The 24,624-nt window shown below is 49.6% G+C and overlaps 1 protein-coding gene across 1 annotated transcript; it reads left to right on the top strand.

Moving 5' to 3' along the window:
* Window positions 1–11,328: 11,328 nt before the first annotated feature.
* On the top strand, window positions 11,329–24,378 carry GATA5 (GATA binding protein 5). Its single transcript, XM_054173519.1, has 7 exons — window positions 11,329–11,396; window positions 12,084–12,686; window positions 14,824–14,990; window positions 20,771–20,896; window positions 21,784–21,871; window positions 22,437–22,561; window positions 23,727–24,378. The coding sequence occupies exons 2-7, from the start codon at window positions 12,167–12,169 to the stop codon at window positions 23,880–23,882; spliced, it is 1,182 nt and encodes a 393-aa protein (XP_054029494.1). The 5' UTR covers window positions 11,329–11,396; window positions 12,084–12,166; the 3' UTR covers window positions 23,883–24,378.
* The last annotated feature ends 246 nt before the right edge of the window (window positions 24,379–24,624 follow it).

Raw genomic sequence — 24,624 nt, 5'->3', positions numbered from 1 at the left:
GATCTAATGCACAGTTCAAAAAATATCATGCCATAATGAAATCCATCATAGCAAACACATACAGAAATGAAACTCTCAGGATCCACCCCTCAGTTGTGTAATGATTATTCTCCTTTCTCTTTTTCTTTTTCTTTTCCTTTTTTCCCTTTTTTCCCTCTTTTTCTTTTTCTTTTCCTTTTCCTTTTCCTTTTTCTTTTTTTCTTTTTCTTTTTCTTTTTTTTTCTTTTTATTTTTCTTTTTCTTTTTCTTTTTTCTCTTCTTTTTTTTTTCCTTTTCTTTCTCCTTTTCTTTTTCTTCTTCCTTTTCTTTTTCTTTTCCTTTTTCTTTTTCTTTTTCTTTTTCCTTTTCTCTCTTTTTCTTTTTCTTTTTTTTTCTTTTTCTTTCTTTTTCTTTGTTTTTTCTTTTTTCTTTCTTTTTCTTTCTTTTCCTTTTCCTTTTCCTTTTCCCTTTCCCTTTCCCTTTCCCTTTCCTTTTCCTTTTCCTTTTCCTTTTCCTTTTCCTTTTCCTTTTCCTTTCTTTTTTCTCTTCCTCTTCCTCTTCCTCTTCCTTTCCCTTCTTTTCCTTTCCCTTCTTTTCCTTTTCCTTTTCTTTTCTTTTTTTTTGTTTTAAATACTGAAAAATATCAGATATTTGGATGCTTAAGTCACTGCTGGAAACTGTTTCTGCATTTGAAAGACTGGTCATGAGGCCTGCGTAACTGGACAGCTGCTCTCAAGGTTAGGGCCAAACCCGCCTTGCTCCACTCTTGGGAGGAGCCTGATGTTTGGAAGCTGCTTCTGGAAATGCTCCTGCATATGAACAACCCTTTTGCCTCCAAGCATGGTGCAGGATTGGGCTCTGAGCCTTTAATCCCCACGGTAAGAAATGGAACACTGCACACAAGATGTAGCAACAAAACAGATTTAGTTCAAGGTTAGTCTCAAGAACCCTTATCTGATCACTGACAGTAATTTATCAGACAGAACCCATCATTAGTGTCAAGCTGTTTTATTACCCACTAACTTAACACTGTTTTACCAAGAGTCAAGTGTGATGTCACTCATGTTAAAGTAATTTACAGCTAATAGATATGAGGTAGGAGTCAACGTTGGCTTGCTGAGTTCCTTTCATACTCAGGGCTAGCTCCTTTCATTTTGCTCAGTAAGCAAATGAGAGAGTAAGGAGAGATGGTAACAAAGGGGAACCCAACCACAGGCATGTGTCCATGCACATTCACAGGAGATTTAATGTTTCCCAGCATCTTTTTGCTTCAAATACAAGAATTCATGCAAATACCTGAACTCTGATATTACAGAGCTGAAATGGCCAGTAAAAGTTCAGAGACAATAACAAACTATCAGGTTTGTGAGACAAAAATGTGTGGTGCTTTGGTCTTGTGAAAGCTCCAGCACACCAACAAAGATGGAATCCTTGCTAGGGCTGCACCACATATCCCCAAAAAACTATGAAATCTCTTTCCCATCTCACCAGGAAAGAGTAAACTTGGGCTGAGCTGACATTCCTTTTTCAGCTGTCTCGGTTTTCAGGATGAGAGTTCTCTTCACCTGGAGCAGGGAGAGAAGTTACAGAAACCTCAGTAATGAGTTTTGCTACAAAAAAAAATGGAGACAGTTGCATATGAACATTGTTTTGCTTCCCTGTCTTTCCTGTCTCTCTAACCAATTCTGTTCAGTCTTAAGGTCAGCCCCAGTGCAGGCTGTGTTTATAAGAGAATACATTTCCCATTTCCAAGCACTTGCTGTCTCCTCTAATGAATCCTCCTGCTGACGTCTCCAGGATCCATATTCTTAGCCCACTAGACATTCAGAGATAATCCTGACTAATGTGTATATATTCAAAGAGCTTTATTGTGCAGAATTGTACTTTTGGGATAAGGAAAGGGCATCCTGTATCAGTTCACCTCTCTAATTTTATACCCATTAAAAACTTTTTAAATCACTGCATCTGCTCTTGTTTCCCCTGGAAGTTCCTAAACTCCGGGCTATTAGGTGGTGACTTCAGATGATCCAGGAGGTGTGACCCTTCAAGTCACCAAAGAAAATCCAGAGAAGGTATACAGAGATTAAATTTTAACAGTTCTTGGGATCCCAGGTAAATATCTTGCTCTGACAACACACCTGGACTGTAAATCATTGGAGCATCACTTTTGTCAGCCCTGTCAATAACTGTCCTGGCCTGTAAATTCTGTTTGATCAAACAACTCTTGGAAACACACAGCTTCAATGGTGACCTCAGCTTCAACCCGTGGAGCCAATTGTATGCAGATTGGCCAACAGCCCCTGAGAGGAAGACCCCAACATTTGGCTGTGGGAAGGGGCCAGCAGACCAGATGTGGGGCTGAAGGTTTGGAAAAGCCGGACAACAGCAAAACTCTACCTAGAGATTGGCCTGGGTACAGTCAGATGGGATATACATGCTCATAATTTTCTTCCTTTCCGTGGGGAACTGAATAAAGGCTTGCCAGGACTTCTGCTTCTGCATTATCTTTGCTCACTTAAAATCATTCCAGTGGTTCCCTGTAACACATGGCTTTGCTCAGCCTGCTTCTGTGAAATCTCAAGAGCAAGCAGGAGATTGCAAGTGGCCCAATGCTGTGTCCTCCCCCAGGGGGTGTACGACCACAGGACTTTCCACTGTGTTGGGAGAAAGCTGCTGGGTACTACTAGCTATGCTCCATGCCTAAAACTTGCATGGTGCAAAGCTCAGGTTCTGGCTTAATTTTGTGTTTGAAAGTTCAGAGAAGTAAGAAAAAGCTTTTCCCTCCTTTTTCCTAGCTCCAAAGCTTTCAACCGTGAAAGCCACCACATCTCCTGGGCAGTGGGGCTGCCCAGAGAGAGAAAGAAGTGCTTTGCTTCCCACTCTAGCTGAACTAGCTGCCTCTCCACCTCTTCCTCTCCACACCACCTTTCCAACTAATTGGAGCCATGTTTTCATGCCAAAGCAGATGAAAAATGCAGCCAGTGAGGGCTGAGAGGCTGCTGAGAAAGTGAAAAATGAGGCTAGGAGAGGTCAGAGATGCAGACCAAGAGAAGGAGAGAAATGGGAAGGGGAGTTTTGTGAGATGCAGGAGATTTGCTGAGCCAAACCAAGGCAGCTGAGATGTGGCAGAAAAGCTGTGAAAGGAAAGCCCAGCCTGCAAACATGGTGAGCAAAGGCAGGAAAAACATATTGGGCATAAGGGTATCAAAATTAAGTACAGCAAAGCAGGGCAAAGAACATTAAATTTAGTTCTAGTAGATAGGAAAGACTGCACCACTCATTTGTCACATCCTTTCAGTATCTTGCTTATGAGAAGTCATAGTGCCATTTCTGCCTCATGGAGGGTTATTTTTAGACACATAAAATAGAGGAGGAAAGAGGTACAAAGTGAAAATTAGCCCATAATGCAGCTATTGTCTCAAATTCATCCCTAGGGCATCTGTGTTGACTTCAGTGGAAGGCTTCCACCAGAGGTTATTTCAGATCTGTATTAACAAGTGCACCTTGGTGTAATGCTGGGGTTTGGAGTCAATAACTTCGTACCAAGCCTGCAACAGGAAAGAAAAAAAGTGCTTCTATTTATAGATGCCAAACTGAAGCAGACATCCAGCAATCACATCAAGACTGATTTAGAGAAGAAATGTTATCGGCAATGAAAGTCTGTCCCTGTTACTGCAGAGCACAATAAAACTTCCATAAGTGAAATTAGAGGGAGTCATCTTTTGGGGTCATGTCACCTTCTGCCCTTTCAGGACCAAACCTGTGAAGTCTCCTGGTTAAGACAAACAAACAAACAAACCAACCCACCAAATTTCTGCAGCCCTTCAGGCCTTGGAAGAAGAAAACATCTTCTGTGCAGCCAGTCTGAAGTGGCTGGATTTACCAAGCACTTAACATATTGCTATTTATTTTTTCAGTCCAAAATTTCTCACCCCCATATGTGAACACATGTAATAGCAAAAAAAACCAAACCAAACATGGGAATCTGGATTCAGAGCAGCTATAAAAAACCCTGTTGGTTTATTCCACTGCAATGCAGGTTCCTCTTGTCCGGCAGCTACATACAGAAGAGGGCAGGTATACCTGCTTGCAGCAAACAGTCCTCCAAACCCATGGGGTTGGTCTCTTCTCCCAGGCAACCAGCACCAGAACAAGGGGACACAGTTTCAAGCTGCGCCAGGGGAAGTTTAGGCTCGAGGTGAGGAGAAAGTTCTTCACCGAGAGAGTCATACATCATTGGAATGTGCTGCCCAGGGAGGTGGTGGAGTCGTCATCCCTGGAGGTGTTCAAGAGGGGATTGGACGTGGCACTTGGTGCCATGGTCTAGTCATGAGGTCTGTGGAGACAGGTTGGACTTGATGATCTTTGAGGTCTCTTCCAACCTTAGTGATACTGTGATACTACGATACTGTGATCCCACGATACTGTGATCCCACACTTCCCTCCAAGGAAGCAAGCACACAAAAAACCCAGAAATGTCTTCAGATGTTGAAGGAGCTACAGAAACTATGGGGATGGAAGTGAAAATACAGCTTTGCTCCAAGGAGGCTTGTGTAAGGGGTAAACACTCCCAGGAAATACATCTCCTTTCTTTGGTTGATTTTGGAACACATGCCTCCTAAGGAAACCCATGTTCAGGAGACACAGGCCATTCAAAAGCTATAAACCAAACACCAGGATGAGTGAATGCTCTCTTGTTTTTCAGATATGGGGTTTAATGTTGTATTGGGGAAGATAAATAAATAGATAGATAGATAGATAGATAGATAGATAGATAGATAGATAGATAGATGGATGGATGAATGAATAAATAAATAGATAGATAGGTAGGTGAATAAATAAATAAACAAACAAACAGTCAGAAGGCTGGTTGGAAAAGTATCCAGCTGGGAAGCAAGAGCAGAGGGCCAGTCAAGCAACATCATGATCTCCTGCTTTTCTCCCAGTAGATGAAGTCAGTAATGCCTCCTGAAAGTCATGGCACTCCTAGAGAATAACACATCTGAGGGTCTCCACATTTTCCTACTGGGTTTTTATTTTTTCTTTTTAATCTTTGAGATCTTCCCATTTCCACTTTCTTCTCAGCAGCCCGCATAGCGAGGCACTTTGTTCGTGAGAGCCCTGCTGTTGATATTAGATCTCATGACTCCAGAGTCTGAAGCTTTAAGGAAAAACACCCAGTACCACGAGACTTAAAATGAAAAAAAAAAAATGAGCTCATACCCCAGAGATGTCCAGCTGGGAGATTCCACTTTATGGGAACACTCTACAGAGGTCTCCAAGCGACTTGGGCACCAGCATCTCATCTCCCAACATGTAGTGGTAACATAATGATCCCGATTTCTTTCCTTGGCACAGGGAGAGCAAGGTCCTTTGCACGTTTCTCCCAACCAAACAACAACCAAGTTACATCATGAGTTTGGTGGCCGAAGCTCCTCACTTTCCTCCCTCCCCCCACCCCAGGAACAATGGCTAACTGTTCTTTTTCCATCTATAAATTTGTCTGAGTTAACAGTTCCCAAGATCTGGCAGCAAGCTGGAGCTGGGAGTGAGCTGAGAGATAGGAGAGTGACAGTCTGAAATGAAACACAGAGCTGCTGGGCCTGCAGCCGTCAGACAGGAGCCTGGCTCCCTCCCTTAAAGATTAGCGAGACTCCTTCGCTGGAGCCCTCCGCATTCCCCAAAATCCTAGCAACAAAGTGCTGTCTCTCAGCCGCCAATGAATCATGTGAATTTAACCTTTCACCTGGCCACAGGGAGGTTAATATACCAAAATAGCCTCTTTTTCCCCCCCCTCCCTTTTTTTTTTCCACCGTTTATTGCCCATAATGGCAGTGGTGAGCGTGGTGGAAACACTGCATGGCTGGAGAGGCTCTGGAAATGGTTTCATAGTGGAGCTCTTTGCACACTGGCCTCTGCCAGGACCTGGGTTGGTGTTGCCAGCACCATCCCACCAGCTCAGTGCACACAGGCTCGAGTTTATTCAGGGAAATAGTTTCCATTTCACTTTAGGGAAGGTTTTTGCCTTTCATTGCCTGGCTGGTGGCTTGCTGAGCCCTCCAGCTTCAACTCCACAAGCATTTACATGCCAAAAAAGTTGTATGCACAAGGCGGCCCCCAGCATGCCCACATGGCCTGAGCCTGAGTCACTCACTGCTCCAGCCTGCCTCTGCCCATGGCAAAACTCCTGGAGAACTTCCCAGGTGGGGTCGGATCCTCACCCCATGTGAAGTGCTGAGCCTCACCTCGGGCTGAATATCCTGCCTGAGCTGGATGTTCCTGTCCTTGGGGCTTGGGGCAAATCAAATAAACCTGGAGACCACAGTTTGCCCATCTGCAAAAAAAAATAGTAAAGGTGCTCTATCCCTTGTGGTGTACTCCCAGCAGTGGGTGCTGCAGCCCTGGCCCATGCCCACTGCCTGAAGATTTAATGAGTGACTGCTCTGAAAAATGGAGCTTTCTCATAAATCAGCTTGGGAGGGAAATTAATTTTGAGCAATCGTGCCAAAATCACACAATACATAGAATACATAGAATACATAGAATAAACCAGGTTGGAAGAGACCTTCAAGATCATCGCGTCCAACCCATCAACCAATCCAACTCCGCCCAAGCAACTAACCCACAGCACCAAGTACCCCGTCAAGTCTTCTCCTAAAAACCTCCAGTGATGGTGACTCCACCACCTCCCCAGGCAGCCCATTCCAATGTGCAATCACTCTTTCTGTATAGAACTTTTTTCTAACATCCAGCCTGTATCTCCCCTGGCGCAGCCTGAGACTGTGTCCTCTTGTTCTGGTACTGCTTGCCTGGGAGAAGAGACCAACATCCGTCTGTCTACAACCTCCCTTCAGGTAGTTGTAGAGAGTTGCTCATAGGAGGCACGTGCCAAGTGACCCATCTTAGGGGGCACACATTGCAGCCTGCATTTTGTACCCTCTAAATAGTGTAGGCAGCAGGGTGGCTTCTGTAGCCGTTGCTGGCTGGAGGGCAGATGGAGGAATGGCTGAGACTAAAGCACCGCCATAAAGCAGATCCTTAGGGGACAGCAGGCAATATCAGCTCTACAAGACCCCTTTTATTTTCCATGCCAGAGGAATCCTTATGGACTAAGGAAGAAAACAGGATCTCAGAGTAAGAGAAGGAAAGATTTTAAATACTTCCTCCACTCCTAACAGTTCCCCTTCCTGAGAGCCACTGCCACATGCGTATAATAGGAGATAAACGTTTTTTGGTGGAGCCTGCTGTTTATTTTAACTCTTTTGAGACACATCCCTCTGGCATCCCCTCACTCTTCCAGGCACAAAACCCTCCTGTCCCTGCCTGGCTGGGCTGGGGCAGCTCAGTCCTTGCCCTCAACCCCTAACTGTCTGGGACCTCATGTCCATCAGTTCTCTCCAGTGTTGCCCTGTGAATCAGCCCTGCATTGACCCCAGGAGGTACCTGAGCTGGTTCCTGGGCACAGCCACCCCACCACCTCAGTGACTGGGTAGGAAAGGGCTGGGGGAAGGATGGAGGGAGGAAGGGATGAGGGACCAAGGACGCAAACTAGGGGTGAAGATCAGACCATGTAGACCCCATTGTTCTCCTTCCCTCAATCCCCAACAAGGAAAGTAGCCCACAGGGAGCTTGCTGTATGTACCCACAGGCAGCTCATCCTTCATTTTGGAGCCAGACTAGGGAAACAGGCCCGGTACCAGCTGCTGAGCGGGTGTCCTGGGGCATAGCCTCACCAGGGAGCACCAGGTTGAGCTCGGCTCTAACGTCGGGGCTCACTCACCCCTGAGGGCAGCAGACAGAGAGCAGCCGCTGAGGCCTCGGGGGAGTATGCTGCAGCCCATGAGAGGCAGAGGGAGGAAAGGGAACAGATTTAAGTATTTGTCACCTCCCGGTGCACCGACAGGGAAAAGTGAACTGTCGTTCCATGATCAGGGTGCACCTCGACTCTTCCCTGCCTGGTGCATCAGCATCGGGTAGATTTCTGCCTTCCTCCTTCCACTTTCCCTTTCTTTCTTTCCTTCCTATTCGTTGGAGGGTGGGGGGGAGCTGAAAGCCCCCTCGGGGACCGCGCAGGATGCTCCCACGCGTCCGCCCCCGAGCAGGACTCACAAATCAGCCGAAGCAGGATTAGAGCCGAGAGGCCGGGGCGCCGGGCAGTCTGTCCCGGCCCGGGGGAGCCTCACCTGGAGGGGTCAGGGCTCCCTCGGGAGCCGCGCCGAGCTGTGCCGAGCTGCACCGGCCCTGCTGCGACCCAGCCGGAGCCAGGCTCTCCCTAGACGGGGGGGACGAGGAGCGAGAACCCCTTCCTAACTCCCGCAAAATTGTGTCCGTATGCCCCTAGAAGAGCAGGGCCAGGGCCGACCCAGCCCGTCGGAGGGACCGAGAGCCCGGTAAGGGATGTGCACCGGTGGCAAATCTTCCCGTGGGGTGACATCGGGCTCTTAGGAGAAGCCTTCCCGGCCGCCTCCACTCCGAACGGGTCCATGGTCTCCTCCGGGGAAGCAGGGGATCACCTGCCCCGGTATTTGTGTTAGTGCCGGTCCCGGGCATCTGTGCCTTGCTGCCAAGTCCGGAGTGCCCTCGGTGGATCAGGGAGCCATTTGATGTCCTTGCGGGAGACTGCCCGCACGTCCCGGGCTGCCCGTGTCCCGCACCCCGGCGTGACAACCCCCGGTGCAGTGGGAGGACTGCGGATGGGGAATCGCTGTTGGCACCGGTGCCACGCTGGCACATTCTCTCCCGCTTCACTTGAAGTATCGCCCAGGAAGGGGCCCTCCTCTAAAAAAGACCCAGGCAATGGCTCCCAGTTATGAAGTGCAGGCCAAACTTCTACAGACAACCAACCCGCAGCCATAGGGACACACGTTGAGAACACCGGCTGCGTCTCCCCTTCCGTGGGCAGCCCCACGCACGTCTCACTGGCGGGTGGGACCAGTCCGGGTGAGCATCAATATACGGGACCGGTCCAAAGGCGACTGGAGTGAGTGGTGCTGGAAACCCCCTCGGTGTGCGAGCACCTGTCCGCAACGCTGCTCCGCGCCCGCGGGAGGAGCCGCCCGTGGAACCCGCCGCCCATCGCTGCGGCCTCGGGACTCTGCTGCCCGGTGGGGAGAGAGCCGTGAGCAGAGTTAAGGCTTCGTAAAGAGAAAGGGGATCGGGAAATTTGTTTAAAAAATAATAAATAACCCAAAGCAACTGGATAGGGCTGAACACGGGCACGCAACACACCCACGGGCAGGTTTTCCACCAGAAAAACCGTACTCACGGACTAAATCCCGCCGGATTTCTGTAGTGCCTCGTTGTTCTTTCAATGTTTTCACATTTGAATTCGCCGGGAACGATCGGAGGGGGCAGCTCGGACCCATTTAAAAAAAATAAATAAGCAGAATAAATTACAGTTAACCAACAGCTTGGAATTGTAAAGCCGGGAACGCCACGCGTGCCCACGGCTGCGCCCCGCTTTTAACAACCGAAACGAAACGAAGCAAACCCCGGCGGCAGCTCAGCCGCAGACATGGAGGGATTGGGGCTGATTTTCCGACGGAACGTTTCCAGCGAGTAGAACCTTTCTCGGGTTGTTATTTTCTTTTTCTATAACTTTCCCTCCCCCTTTTCCTCCTTCTTTGTTTCCCTCTTTTTCCTCTTTTATTTTTTCCCCTTTTCTTTCCTTTTCTTTTTCCTTTTTTTCCCCCTCTTTTCTTTTTCGTCTCTTGTGTTGTTTTTTTTTCTCTTTTTTTTTTTTGTTTGATTTGGTTCGGGGTTTTTTTGTTTTGGTTTGGGTTTTTTCCCTTTTTGAAATTCTTTCTCTCTGCGGGCACAAGGATACCCTACAAGCCGTAAACACTCTCTTTAGCGAGAAAATAAATCCATCTCCAGCTAGTTGCGTTGCATTATTCCGAGGGAAATAGCTGGCATTCCTACACCAGTTTATTTTGGAGCCGAAATTTCCCACCCTTCCCGTAGCGCTGGTCCTTGCAGAGCCGGGACTGGACGGCTCCCCGGGGGCCGGGCCCTCATGGCCGGACTGGGTTCCCGGAGGGTTCCCGGAGCTGGGCCTGATCCTGTCGGTGGAGGCCTGCGGGCGGCAAAGCTCTGTCTGCCCGAGGATGGAGCAAGCGGAGGGCGGAACTCGCCAAAGTTTTTTTCCTCCTTTTATTTCTGTGAGGAGAGAACTGATGCCTTGGGCCAAAGACACAAAAATTCTCCGCACGCCCCGGAGGCAAAGCCCGGTAACGATTAAATTATTTCCTTGCTCCAGAGGCTAGTGGAGAGTTAAATCCGCCAAATTACCTGCGCTGAGCGGGGACTACGCGCTCCTTCCCCTCTTGTCGCCCCTTCCCGAGTCGCACGGAAGGGGGAAAGTGGGGAAAGGGCTTTTGTACCCATCTCAAGGCCGAAAGGAGCTACAGAGAAGAGGAGCCTTTTAGATGCTTCCCCCGAAGAGCAGAGCCCTGGCAGCTGGGGTCCCGGCGGCCCCGACGGGACGGTGAGAGACCGGAGCGCTGCTCTGGCAAAGCCGCCTTGCCGGGGCAGACGGAAAGGCTCTCCTCAGCCTCAGGCCGTTTGAAAAAGGCAGGGTGGGCTGGGGAGGAAACACACACACACGTACACACACACTGGTAAGGGTTTAATTGTAAAGGATAATCTGAGCGTTCGCTCGGAGCAGAAAACCGCACGGCCACGTCCTCTGCTGCCCGAGACCCCCACTGGAAAGTTTTCGGTGTTCCCCAGCATCTACCGGAGGCCCATGGTGTATGGGGATCATCGCTAGAGGAGCATCATCTCCCGCCCAGGGGTGTCGGTGTGACCCTCGGAAACTGAGCGAGGTCTGCAAAGGAGGAAGATATTCCCCACTCCTCCCTTGGGAACGGGCAGGCACCTCCAACCGTACAAGGAGACAGAGGGGTCCGGGGCCGTGAGGGGCACCCTCGGAGGCTGCATCCTGTCCCGGTTCCGCCCGGACCCGCGGGAGTCGTCGTGCGCGTCACCCCCCCGCGCAGGGACCGGAACCGGGGGGACTTATCCCTTCCCGTTTCCACCACTCCACTCACCCCCACCCCCATGGCGAGAGGCGCCCAATCCCGGCCGGGACCGGGGCAACCCCGCCGGCCGTCACGTGGGGGCCGGCCCGCACCGGGGCCCGCCGTAAAGAGCCGCCGCCGCTGCCGCCGCGGCCACTTCCCCGCAGGGCGCAGCCAGGGACGCACCCACGGGACACAGCGGCTGCGGGAGGCGGCAGACCGGGGGAGGGCAACCCCTCTCTGTCAGGGGCTTGTTTTGGTTTTTCTTCTCCCTCCCCCATAAACTGTATTCTATCTTTGTTATTATCACTGTTTTCCTGGGATTTCGCTGGATGGTCTGAGCGCAGCTTCATGCCCACCCGGCCATGCCCGGCGCCGCTCCCTGCCCGCTGCCATGTGAGTACCTGTGCGGGAACGGGGTCGGGGGTGGGATGCTCTTTGCGGTGCTTCGCGGCTTGAGCCCTCACGGAGAGGCCTGCCTGAGGATTATTTCGTTTACTTTTTTAACAAGAATGGGAGGAGAGGGGGGCTGTAATCAAGGATGATGGATGATGGGGGCACACTGTGGGTGCTGCCGGTCCGGAGCCCCTGCCCGCGGCCGCCGGGATCCCGCTCCAGTCCTGCCCGGGAGCCCGAGGGGCCGCGCTGGAAGAGGTCAGCCTCCCGGCCGGCAAGGCCCCGAGCGGTACTCCAGAATAGGGGTCGGGAAAAAGACGGGAAAGGAAATACATTTTTGGGAAGAAAAAGAAAGAAAAAATGTTGGAGGTGTTTTTGGCCCCTTTGGAAGTGCTCGGGCGGGCGGTGGGACGGTGGGGAAGTGCCGGGTGCTTGTGGCACGGGGGTTATTTCTCTCTGTGGCTCTGCCATTGCTCTCGACCCGGTGTCGCGGTTGTCCCCTGCGGGAGGAATTGACCTGAGGAAAGTTTAGAAGGGGAAAAATAAGAAAAAGAAATTAGGAATTGCAGCCCTTGATTGAGGCAGAGAAGAGGCAGGTAAACGCCGGCTGGTGTGAAGGGCCCCAGGACGAGGTCTCCTGGGCTCTGACAGAGTCTCAGTCCGCGGCTTTCATCTTTCCCCCACCAGGTTCCTCTGAGTGAACCCCTCGGACACGTCGGGGTGCATCCGGCCGGGTCCTGAGCAGCTTCCATTGCCGCCGAGGACGGAACATGTATCAGGGTCTGGCCCTCGCCCCCAACCATGGCCAGTCGGCTTATTCCCACGACTCCAGCAACTTTCTCCACTCGTCGGCCGGCTCGCCCGTCTATGTGCCCACTACCCGGGTACCCACCGTTCTCCAGACGTTGCCCTACCTGCAAAGCTGCGAGCCGCACCAGAGCCACCTCGCCAACCCCCCGGGTTGGGGGCAGAGCAGCAGCGAGGCCGCCGCTTTCAACACCGGCAGCCCTCACCCGCCGTCGGGCTTCTCCTACTCTCACAGTCCACCGGGCAGTAGCCCCCCGGGCCGCGACGGTGCCTATCAAGGGCCCCTGCTGCTGGGCGGCGGGGGCCGGGAGCAGTACGGCAATGCCTTGGTGCGCTCCGTTAACGGGTCTTACTCCAGCCCCTACCCCACCTACGTGACCCCCGAGATACCGCCTTCCTGGACGGCCGGACACTTTGAGAGCAGCGTCCTGCACAGCCTGCAGACGAGGCAGGCGGCTTTACCCGGCCGCAGGTCTACCTTCGGTAGGTTGCCATCACCTTCATGGTCGCCTCGGGGCACCGAGGCCGTTTCCCGGCTTTCAGCGCCGTTTTGGAGCCATCTCCATCCCCCACCCGGGCTGGTGGCCCGGCCATGGGATGAGCTTCCCCCTCTGGCATCCCCGACGGGAAAGGAGGGGATGATTTTATCCAGGGATGGAGAGATGGCCTGGGCACTGAGGGTGTGTGGCTGACTCCGGACAGAGGTGGGGTGTGGGAGTGTGACACGAAGGGCAAAGACCACGTTTCAAAGGAGAGCAATTCCCCTGGAGGACAGAGGAGCAGAGGCTGTTCAAACCCTTTTGCCCACCTCCACCCTACGATATCTCCTTCCCACAATATCGACTTTGTGCCTGTGCTTCAATACTAACCCTTGTGTTTAAATTAGCGGGGCAGATTTATAGCTCCCTCCCTTTTAAGTAATTTATTGTGGTAAATTAGTTTATATTTGAACAGACTCTCGGGCTCCTCATTTGGCTTCACCCAAACAGGTCCTCAGCTGCATCTGCGCTGCGGCCTTCGGACAGACACTGAAACGCACTCAGGCGTTGAACAATAAACCTCACTTCAATTCCTGCCCTTCCACACCGAAGACGCCTTTTCAAACCAAGCCCCCAGCAAATAAAAGTTTGGGACTTGATTTAAAAGGACTCAGGGTGTGTAGGGTTTATAACCCCGGGCGGGGGGGTTTCACCATCCTCCTGCGGTGATTTGCAAAGTCCTTTAAAAGCCACTTCAGCATCTCAGCTGCGTTATCGTCTTTACTGTGGTGAACCGAATTATCTTATCTTTACCCCAAGAACAAAGTTAAAGCAAGGAAGCAACCCCCTCTCCCCTCCGAGCTGCCATCAGCTCAGCTTCTGCTCCCATACCAGAGGTGTTCGGCAGTCTTTTCTTTCCAGGATTTTCTCTTTGTCTGGGAAAATCCGTTTCGTTGTGCGGGAAGGGATGGCCCCGGTCCTGCCGAGGGAGGGGATGGTTCAGAAATCTCTGCTGCACTTTGGATTTGGAAGTTTGGGAGCCGGGATAGTGGCCTCCATCCTCTCTGCAGTTTATTTTTGCTCTCTGATAGTGTAAACCGCTCTTGAGTAGCATAAACTACTCTTCTTCTATTTTTTTTTTCTCCCTTTAATGAATTATTGCAGGGTTTGTGTGGTGGTGGGGTTTTTGTTGTGTTTTTTTTTGTTGGTTGGTTGGTTGGTTTTGTAATTATTACTGTTTATTTATTATTTTCCATTTCCCCCTTTTAAATTCTGTTTTCATTTCTCGCTTCCGTCCTCCTCCCCCCCCCCCCCCCCCCCCCTTTTTTTTTTCTTTTTTTTTCTTTTCTTTATTTTTTCCTCCTTTTCAGTAGATCATAATTAACACGATCACGGATTTTCTTCGGAAGTAAATAACATCGCAGGGTTAGGAAATTATTTCGAATAGAGAAAGCGGCCGGAGGGAATGAGACCGACCCTCAGTCGGTTTCGCTCCGGGCCGCCCGTTTGCCGCGGGGCAGAGATGGACTGGAGACGCGGCTCAGGAGCGGGCAGCTCCGCAGCTTCTTCCCGAGGCTTTCATGGCGGGGGGGAAAGTGAGGAAAAGTCTCGATAGCAGTAGCTGGGAGCCGCGGGAGGCTAGTGACGCTCCCTCGGGGAGCCCCGGAGCGAGCGGAGCCGCATCCCGGCATCGCTCTGTGGCCAACCCCGAGCCGTTTCCCCGGCCGAACGGGTCCCACCGATCAGCCACAATGTAAATCAGGAAAATCGCCTCATTTTGACCCCCTCTTAATTTCTTTTTGCAGCCTTGGCCGTGCCCGAGGCAGGGATAACATCACGTTCTCCTGCCCGTTCCCATCTCAGGGAAACCTCAGTCGAACTCAGCCCTTTAGGGTATTTTCGGGAAGGAATGGGGGAATATGGTGCCTTTGAGCACAATATTAAAGGATGAACGTGTGGAGAGAATAAATGTGTTTGGTTCACCTTTTGTAGAGTGCAGATAATCTCCCCACCAAGCAAGAATTGCTCCACACAGTAGTAGCGGGGCACAGAAGGTCAGGGACCCTCTCCCGCAGGGTCCCTGGGTGGCTCTGCACATTGGGGATGGTTTCTGACCCTCACACCTTGGATATCTGTTCCAGAGTACTTGGAGGAGTTCCCGGGGGATGGTCGGGAGTGTGTGAACTGCGGGGCCATGTCCACACCACTCTGGAGGAAGGATGGCACCGGGCACTACCTGTGCAACGCCTGTGGGCTCTACCACAAAATGAACGGCATCAACCGGCCACTCAAGCCACAGAAGAGGCTGGTAAGAGGGGGAAAATCCACAGGAAACAACCAGGGGGGTGGCTGGAGCAGGGGAATGGAAGGCAGGAGCTGGGGAGCTGTCATGGTGTCCATGCTGTTTGGATCTCTACTTGTGTTATGGCCTGTTTGGCTCTTGGTCCTCCCACAGGAGCCCCTTGCTGTGGTGCAGAACTGACTTGGGTCAGGAACGGAGTAAAGCCGGGGGGCATTGCTGGCTGGTGCGCAGCACTGAGACAGGGCAGCAGGGACTGTAGGAGTCCCAGGGCTGCATGGAGGGGCTGCACTGCAGTTAAGTCAGGGTCGATCAGCCCTGTCTATGATCTGGGACTCTGCGGGCAGCCCCCAACTTCATTCCCGCAGAGGTCACGTTGATTTTCGTTCTGTAATAATAATTATTGTTACTTCTTAGTTCTTCATGCAGCCACAGAAGGTCTAAGCAGGGTAGTTAATAGGAGACAGGACTGATGCTGAGCTGGCTTAGCTTTGTGGCAGCTCACGATGGGAGCGGGATGCAGTTCAGTTCCCGCGCTGCCTTCACCGACCCACCTTAAGAGGGAAATTTGGGCTTTGGTAGTTCCTGCAGGTTTCTCTGCAGGTTAAAGCATTAATCTTCTCCCCAGTATGATATTTGGCTTCCTCCAATTGGGATCCCATCGTGAGAGAGGAAAGGAGCTTCCTTTTTTTTTTTTTTTTTCCTCTTTTTTTTTTTTTTTTTCAGTAGAATCACTTTGGGATGTTTAAATTTGGTGGTAACAGTTTTGGTTTCCGAGCCTGTCATCAGAAGCCATCATTCCAAACAGGATGTTTGTAGGAGCTGTGCTGGGGAACAGCCGGGAGCTGCTTTTGCTTTCACTCGGGGTGTATTCCCACACTTAATTCTTTGGCATTGCAAACCAAGTTATTAGCAATAGCCCAACGATGACAAGGTTCTGTGTAAGAAAGCCATTGAAAGAAAATAAAACCAAAACAAAGCCAACCCAAAAATAAAGGCAGCTGGGGCTGAGCAAGATAGTTCATTCTGATTCTGACCCCGGAAGCACAGCTCTGGATTTGCAAAGTGAAATGAGCAGTGGTTCCGTGGCAAATGACCCTGTTCTGTTCATCACAACACATCAAGGCATTTCTGTGAAACACTTAGCATTCCCTGATAGGATTTGCCTGTCTCACCCAAGCCCTCCTGGTCTCCTTTAATACAATGACATTAAGCCTGCACCTCAGCAGTGGGCTTTGGTGGCTGCTGCGCTGAGAATCTCTGCGTTCCGCTGCTGCATTGAGAGAGAGAGGCACGAGCCACTTTAAATCCAACTCTGCATTTCGCCATCAAAATGTGGTGCTGGATGAATTTCCAGTTCTTGTTTGGTTTGGGCTTTTTTTTTTAATGGCTCTTCCTCAAAGGATTAAGAGGTGTCTCGCTGCTATAGAGGATTTCACTTTGGTGGCTTTTATTTTTGGGGAGGATTTTATTTTCGTGGTGCAGGCAGGATTTGGGGACCCCGAGCTCCCTGCCTGCTCCTCTGGTAGAGCCCCACACATAGCACCCTGTGAGGCATTTTTCAGCAAGCATTTCAACAATTTTTTTCTGGGGGAGAACTCTGGTTTGCAGAATTAAGGGCCATTTCCCACTGGATGAGCAAATTTTGCCAGGAGTTATTAAAGCACTTCCAAATCATTATTATTATTATTATTATTATTATTATTATTATTATTATTATTATTATTATTATTATTATTATTATTATTTTGGTGATCAGTGCAATGATAATAAAGCCCAAATGAAAGAGCTGAGCCTTGTCCAGGGGAAATATTTCACTGAGGCTGAAATAATGGAGGGGGTTTTATTTTATGGATTAAAAAAGGGGATGGGAATTTTGACTTTCCATCCTGAGTATGGAATGAACCATTTCAAAATCTTGGATTTGCTCAAGGGTTTGACATGCCATATAGCAAGGAGTTCTGTCCCACCAGAGGAGGGGGGACACACTGCTGATGGACATGAGGGTATCAGGCATGCTCTGCAAAGTCACCACCGAGGGAGCAGCCTGCACCCTTGAAGCTTGGGATGTTTCTTCCCCTGAATCATTTTCATTCTGGAGTGTGTTTCCCCTGCTTACAAGCTCACCTGCATGGGCTAGGTGAGAGCAGAGCAGTGCCCATGGTGACACACCATTGCTCTAGGAGCAATGAAATCTGCTCTTTCACAATGCAGCCACGGGAAGGAAAAAAGGGTTGCTTTTGTCCTTTACATTATGACCTTTGTTCTGTAAGTAGATTCTGCGCTGGGAGTTATTCTGACTTCTGTTTTCACAAAGCAAGGTCCCACTGAAAGCCCTGGAGAAGGCGATGTGGCCCAAATAACACTGCGGCAGGGACATGCAGCTCAGTAGTGCTCAGCCTGCTCCTGCAAACAATAGCAGTGTAGTTTCCAGTTCCTTTCTTGTTTCTCTTTTTTGGGGTAAGGGCAACATCCCCAGTGCAGCCTGGACAGGTGCTGTGCTGCAGCCTGTGGATTCAAAGCACTGTGGCTTTCAGCAGAAAGGATTTATCCTCATAGTGGATGGAAGCAGCCCTTTACTCTAGGCAGTATCTCTTGTAGGAAAAATTTGTTGGTGCATTTCACAAGATGATGCCTTAGTCTTAAAAGTCAGATCACTTTTATTGTCCCAGAGCAGCTACTGGAGGCCACAGAACCGTAGAATGGTTTGGGTTGGAAGGGACCTTAAAGATTGTCTCATTCCAGCCCTCCTGCAGTGACCAGGGATATCTGCCACTAGTTCAGCCCCATCCAATTTGGTCTTGAACACTTCCAGAAATGGGACACCCACAACTTTTCTGGGCAACCTGTGCCAGTGTCTCACCACCCTCATGGCAAAGAATTTTTTCCTAATATCTAATCTATATCTACCCTCAGTTTGAAACCAAGATGGATGGCTCCATCCTTGCACGTGCAGTTCCCCTGTGTGAGGAGCAGAGCTGCTGCATGAGGAGCAGACCTGCTGCATGGGCAGCAGATACAGCACAGGGTACTTTTCCAGCTGCCCTTTTTTACAGGTTGAAATGCATAGTGAGTTTGAGGACACTTTTGGGGAATTGGGGATTGGACACATGAAAGCTCTGGTACAATCGAATCGATTCTTAAAGCCATGGCTTGGCTTTCTCCTGGCCATTGCCTGGTGCTCCCTCATCCTCCAAGGTGCATGTTTGCCCAGAGCCATAGTAACAAATACAGACCTCAGAGGGTGTTGAGCCTTGGATCTGCCTGCTTGCAGGAGCTGAGCTCAGGTATCTCAGCTGTTGTGCTGCAACTTCTTTCCTATCATCAGCACTGGGTTACCTCTTTCCTACTGGCAAGGGGGATAGGGAAATGATTAAATCTGGAGGTCAGAAGCCTTTTTTTCCTGTGAAACTCTGTGGTTTCATTTGCACCCTTGCAAAGAAGATGAAGCAAGGTCTCTAATGTCTTTGGCCTCCCTCAGAGGGACCTGCCCTGCTAGCTCTGAGAATTTTGGGCTTTCCAAGCAGCGCTCACACACGGTCAATTCAATAGGCATCACCTCACCATTCCTTGAGCTTATCAGCAGCACTTGGCTGTCAGGCCTGGTCTGTGAAGAGTTTTTGTTTGAGTGTATGCTGCATTTGTATAAATAAACACTGGAGCACAATGTTGAAGTCAACAACTTCCTAGACAAGGTCAGAATGGTACAAAGGCAGCTGGGTGGGGGCAGGCAGAAATGCATTTTCTTTTAAGGGAACTGCTGGGAAACCAGCAATAATGTATTGTACCCTTGTCCTTCAGTGAACAACAGTAGCCTTGACCATCTCCTTCTTCCTAATCTGGCAGGTTGTGGTGCAGGGCTAGGTTCTCATGGGTTTTCTGGAGTTTAAATCGTATGTTTTGGGCATGGAGGATGGTCTCTACCCTTCCTGACTGTGCAAGGAAGAGATAGCCCACAGAGAGATGTGCAGGAGATGCAGAAGACATGTGTGGGAGATGCAGGAGGCAGGTGCAGCTGTCCCAGCAGAAAGCTCACAAGCAGGTCACAACGCAGTGCTGGCAGGGTGGGCAGAGCTGTGGCAGGGCTGGCATTGCCCTTGGGCCACAGAGCTAGAGGACTTATTGCCACCTCGTCTGCATACCACAGACAAAACAGTACATGAAACAGGGACAGTGTGTCCCTGTCTCCCAGGGACCTGTGGTGACCCAGAAATCTTGGGGCTTTCCCAAGCACTTGTGTTGGCCTTCCTTCATCCACAGGTGATGACAGATCTCACTGGCCCACACTGGGCACTGTTATTCCAGGGCTAAGTGTCTCCAGATTCCCCTCTGCGCCCACAGCAGGACTTGGACCTCAGAACCGTTGCACCTATTGGGTGCTTGGCATCTCCCTCTGCTCCCATTTGGGCTAAGATCTCTCCTGGCTGCAGAGATGAACACCAGGCTCTAAGCAAGCTCTGCCACTGCTCCAGGATCTTGCTGTGACGCCACATCCTGTAATAGGGACAAGGATTGCTGTCCCCTCATCTGTGCCATGCTTGTCAGCTCACACCTCAGTGCATGACTATTTTTGCCTGGTTATTTCTTGCAAGCTAGATCATTTCCAAAGCAACACCATTATTTGCAAATAGCTGCTGAGACCTCTTTGCTGAGCAACGAGGGAATCAAAGCTTGGGCCCGTCACTTGCGTCTCTGGAAACTCAAAGCTGATCTTTATTTGACTGCTAACCTTGTAAAAACACTTTATTTTTATTCCTTCTCTTCCCACCTCATTCGTTATATTGCTCAGTCATGATAGCAAGCAATAATGGGAGAATAAACAAACAGGGAGTTCTTTATTGCCTGCATCACCTATCATCTGCCTTTGAGAGGAATCAAAGTGATTTTTCTCAAGGCTGAAGCAGAGAGTCAGGCACCTGATTGTGGAGAGCCTGTGATATCACTTCTGTCACTGGTGTCTTGCACTTAGTGAAGTCTTTTCTTGAAATGAGCTTGGATACCTAGTGCTGAGAGACTTCCATATGAAATGCCAATTGAGCCGACAGGTCTCTGCATAGACACTTGTGAATTTTCCAGTGGCTCAGAGTACGGTTGTCAGAAATGAGCTTTCTGCTTCTGCCAGAGTATTTTCTTTCTCCATTTGGAAGTATTAACATTTTGGAGCCAGCAATCGCTGCACTCACAAAATATGCCATTAATTAACGTTTGCATGGTGTTTCTGCAGCCTGTAAGAGAACAGATTATCTGCGAGACTTGCAAAAAATGACCTCCCATCACGGGCCACTTTGGTTTGGTTCTGCTCAGTTCAGCCAATTGATTCCAGTTGTCTTACACCAGAGATTAATTGGGATGTTGCTGACTTTAGTGGTAGTTCTGAGTGCACAAAAGCAGAAGAAGAGTTTATTTAAAGCATGGGAATTTTTTTCCTTCATGTGCTTAAAGCGTGGCTGGCGTTTTCCATCTTTCTCTCTGAGTGGGTCTCCTGGAGGAAAGTTTTCTCTGCTCTGAGCCCTGATCAATTCCAGCAGATTTGTTGGAAGTCTGTGAAATGAGCTGTGAGGATGTTTGCCAGGCTATCAAGTTCAATAATAAAAAAAAAATAGAGGGCACTTGCAAATTAGAGTGATCTCATTTGAATGTCATTTCTTTGATCTGAATTTGGCTATGGGGTGTGCTTCACATTTTCCAGGAAACCAGTGTAACTGGAGATTTTATTGTTGTATGAAGAGAAAATTCTCAACTAGTCATTCCTGTGCCTGCACTCACATGTTTGTTTCCTTGTTTTTAAGTCTTCCTCCAGACGTGCTGGCCTCTGTTGCACTAACTGCCACACAACCAACACCACCCTCTGGAGAAGGAACGCCGAAGGGGAGCCCGTCTGCAACGCCTGCGGGTTGTACATGAAGCTCCACGGGGTGAGGAACACATCTGCACTGGGAGGGATCCTTTGGGCACTGGGATCACAGCCCAACAGGGCCAGGATATCAGGTCTGGAAGGACCAGCCTCTAGATTTGACCCAGAAGAGCTGTAGCCTTGTCCTATTTCTTTGAACAGTTAAAAGTCTGATGAGGTTCTCTAGAGTAAGTCTTAGGGGATACCAGAACACCCTCAGGAAGCACCTGCATAGAGAAGAGATTTCTGACACTGGGTGGCTCTTTTAAATAGAATACATAGAATACATAGAATAAACCAGGTTGGAAGAGACTGTTTGCAAAGTTACTCCCCAAAAAGAAAGCTTACCAGGCATTCTGAAGCTGCAGATTGAAACTCCCCAAACCCAGACTAGAGATAAGGAGGATACTTCTTCTAGATGTGGTAATTAGGAATGTGTGAAGTATGTGAAGGAGTCCACATGGAGGCTGGCTGATAACATTGATCCACAGAGTCTGGGAACTTTTGGTAATATGTTCATCAGCCAAAAAGAAAACTTCATAGAGGCCTCTTCAAACTTCTGCCATAAAGCTCAAAGTCTCTTTATCCCATGACCATTCCCTTGGAGCTCTGCAGGCTCTCAGTCTGTCAGCGTAATTTAATAGAGTCCTGTCATAAAGGTCACTAATAAATCAGGAAAAGGAAAATAGGAAATAAAGGAAAAAACTGAATTTGTGGGAAAACCTCAGCTGTTAGCCTAATACATCTTCCAGCCAAGGCCTGCTGCAGAGAAAAATAGCACTTAGTGAAGGACAAGGACTTTAGGTGCTTTGCATGAACCTACAGCACATAAATAGGAGAGCAACACGTGTGTGGGGAGGAGATAAATAAAACACAATATTAATGCTTCCAAACTTTATCAATGTCAAGGTACCACGACCTCTGGCCATGAAAAAGGAAAGCATCCAGACAAGGAAAAGGAAGCCTAAAAACATTACCAAAGGCAAAACCTCAACAGGTACAGTGCTGCTGTGATCCATCATGGGGGCTTGAAGCACAATTCAGCTCAATATGACTTCTGCAAGAAATTATGATAATTAAAAAATCATATTGTGGGGGTGTTTTTTGTTCCCCTAGTGGCTGCCTTGCGTGCAGGACTTGTATTTATGCATAGACATCACATGGAAGGAGGATGTTGGGTGGGAAATCTCTGCTGTCATACTCCCATGAGGTTCCTCTGTGTTGTGGGCAGCCAGCTCCAGCCCAAGTGTAGTCATGTTCAAGATCTGGGCTATGATTGAGTAACAGGAAAATACAGGGCTGGAAACAGTGTATTAATATGGAGGGGACACTCAGTGTCAGAGCATCCAGCTTATACCAGGACCAGCACTCCCTGGCTGTGAAAGACTGCTCCTCTTCCTCCACCAGCAGCCAAATACAAAACATTACCCTGACAGAGATGCTGTGGAGAGAGAAAACAGAGTTGTGCCATGAGATGTGATGGCAGGCATTAAAATACAAATGCCCTTATGGGCAGATCTGCCCCTACATTGCTTCATCATCATTTACTGGTTGTCTTTTAGGGTCTACAACTTCGGCCACCAACTCCCCTTCTTCCATTACCAACGCAGACAGCACGGTCACTTTAAAGTCAGAGCCCAGCACAACCTCGCAGTATCCTGGACAAACCATCGTGTCGGTGTCGCAGGTAAGGCACAAGGGCCCACAGCCATCATCTGCTTTGGTGGGTGCTCCACACACCTCAGCAGCTGCTGTCTTTGATGAGATTAAGCAACTAGTTCATTGTGCTGAGGGCCACCAGGCTGATGGACTGTGTCAGATTGAAGAAGGCAGGGAGCACAAGCCAAGACAGAGTAGGAAGGACTCCAGCCTGTTGGCTCCCCACTGGCTCTTCTGTTTTGCAGTCAGGAACCAGGACATCCAAGCTCTGCTGTCGTGGATGTGGCAAAACAGCTTTGACTCGGAGCTGGGTCTAATTCCCATTTCCTGCCATGAAATGCAAGATCTGTGTCCTGATCTTGTTAAAAGCAGCCTGATTGGGTTAAAAACAACCTGATCAAGTTAAAAACAACCTGGTCTAGTTGAAGATCTCCCTACTAACTGCAGGGTAGGTGGATTAGATGCCTTTAGAGGTTTGTTCCACCTCAAACCAGTCTGTGATTCTATGAAATCCTGGGAGTTACAACCCTGTCAAGTTGATGGGATCATGCCAGGGTGGAAACCTCTGTAACTCCCAAGAGAAGGCTCCCTGGGCAGATGTTATCTGTGCTTTATAGCCCTGAGGTGCTCAGTGCTCGCTGAGCTGCAATGCTGTCAGAGACCCCAGACTGCAGAGCCGTGCTTCTGCCCCAAGGATTCCTTTGGGCTGGGTCGCTATTTTGTCTTGGTGGCATTAAAAATGGCTCCAAATCAACCCACATACCAAATGTTTGTGACCCAGCACCATCTTTATGCTGGGTTGAAGCCCTTCCCAAGCTGGTTGTGTGTGCATGGAGGAGCTCCAGTGTCCAAGTGCCTGGCACAGTGCCAGCTGCATGGTATGGGAGAGGGGTTTGGAGTTGAAACTGACAAATCTGATTTGTGCTGTGCTCTTAAAAAATATTCATGTGCTTGGATATCTCCAAACTGGACATTTTTAGTCAATAAAAATATGCAGATGGGCTCCAGGATGCCTCTTCCTCACTTGATCCCTGTACTTGCTGGAGATGGAGCACCCTTCTTGCCCAGCTTTGGGCTCCCCCAAAAGGACAGCATCAGAGACAACCTGCCCTGTTCACACTCCACCCTAGTCCTACCACTACATTTTGACAATAACAAGCTTTCTAATAACTTTCTGCTTCTCTCCTGGGCAGGCACAGAGCCAGTCAGATGAGGCACTGGCTGGCAGCCACAGCGAGTTCAAATTTGAGCCTGAGGACTACACCTTCTCCCCCACCACCATGGCCTCACAGCCTGGGCTGAGCGTGCCACTCCGGCAGGACTCCTGGTGTGCCCTGGCCCTCGCCTAAAAACCCCCAGCCTCCAGCAGAAAGCCTTGGGACCAACGTTTTTGGCTGGCCCTGCAAACAGTCGGCAGGCAGGAGGACGGACTGCCCCGGTGCTGCGGGACTGCGGGGGGTCGAGCACAGGACAGGTTTCTCTTGGAGGATGCGCGTGGAAAACGCTGGGTGGATGGGGCCAGGATAGCCAAGCTGTGGCACCAGCTCTCCTGACAGCTCATTCTCAGCTGGAGTGACCCAGGGTTGCCTCCCCAAGGCCAGAACCCCAGGGCCGCCTCCGTTACCCTGAGGAAAGCCTTCCTCCTTTGAGATGAAACCGGCAAATAAATGCATCCCAGAATCTATTGTTTATTCGCAGTGATTTCTCCTTCCTACGACTCCTCTGTGTGCAATTTATTCCACTTTCCAATAAAGACTGCAATAACGTGGCACCAAATAACTTAATTTTATTAAAATGTAAACTCTGTGGCCTCCCTTAGGTTTATTGGCCACATCAGGAGGAAAAGAGAACAAAACAAAGAAAAAAGGGGGGAAAAAAAAGAAAGAAAATAAAAGAAAAGGGGAAAAAAGGGGCAAGGGTTGTTTTAAACATTTACTGTTTTATATTAAAGACAATCATCTCTCTAGAGTGTTAGCTTCTGAAGCATATAGAGTCTCAACACCGAGCTGATGAGTCAGGCATGAAATAAACACGCTGCTCTTCCCTTTCCAGCTCCAAAACAAAGCTCTTGTTCTTTAATTATTATTACTA

The sequence above is a fragment of the Dryobates pubescens genome, chromosome 26 (genome assembly GCF_014839835.1).
Source record: "Dryobates pubescens isolate bDryPub1 chromosome 26, bDryPub1.pri, whole genome shotgun sequence".
Lineage (NCBI taxonomy): Eukaryota > Metazoa > Chordata > Aves > Piciformes > Picidae > Dryobates > Dryobates pubescens.
The sequence above is the reverse complement of the archived record's forward strand: the minus strand, read 5'-3'. Positions and strand labels throughout refer to the sequence as shown.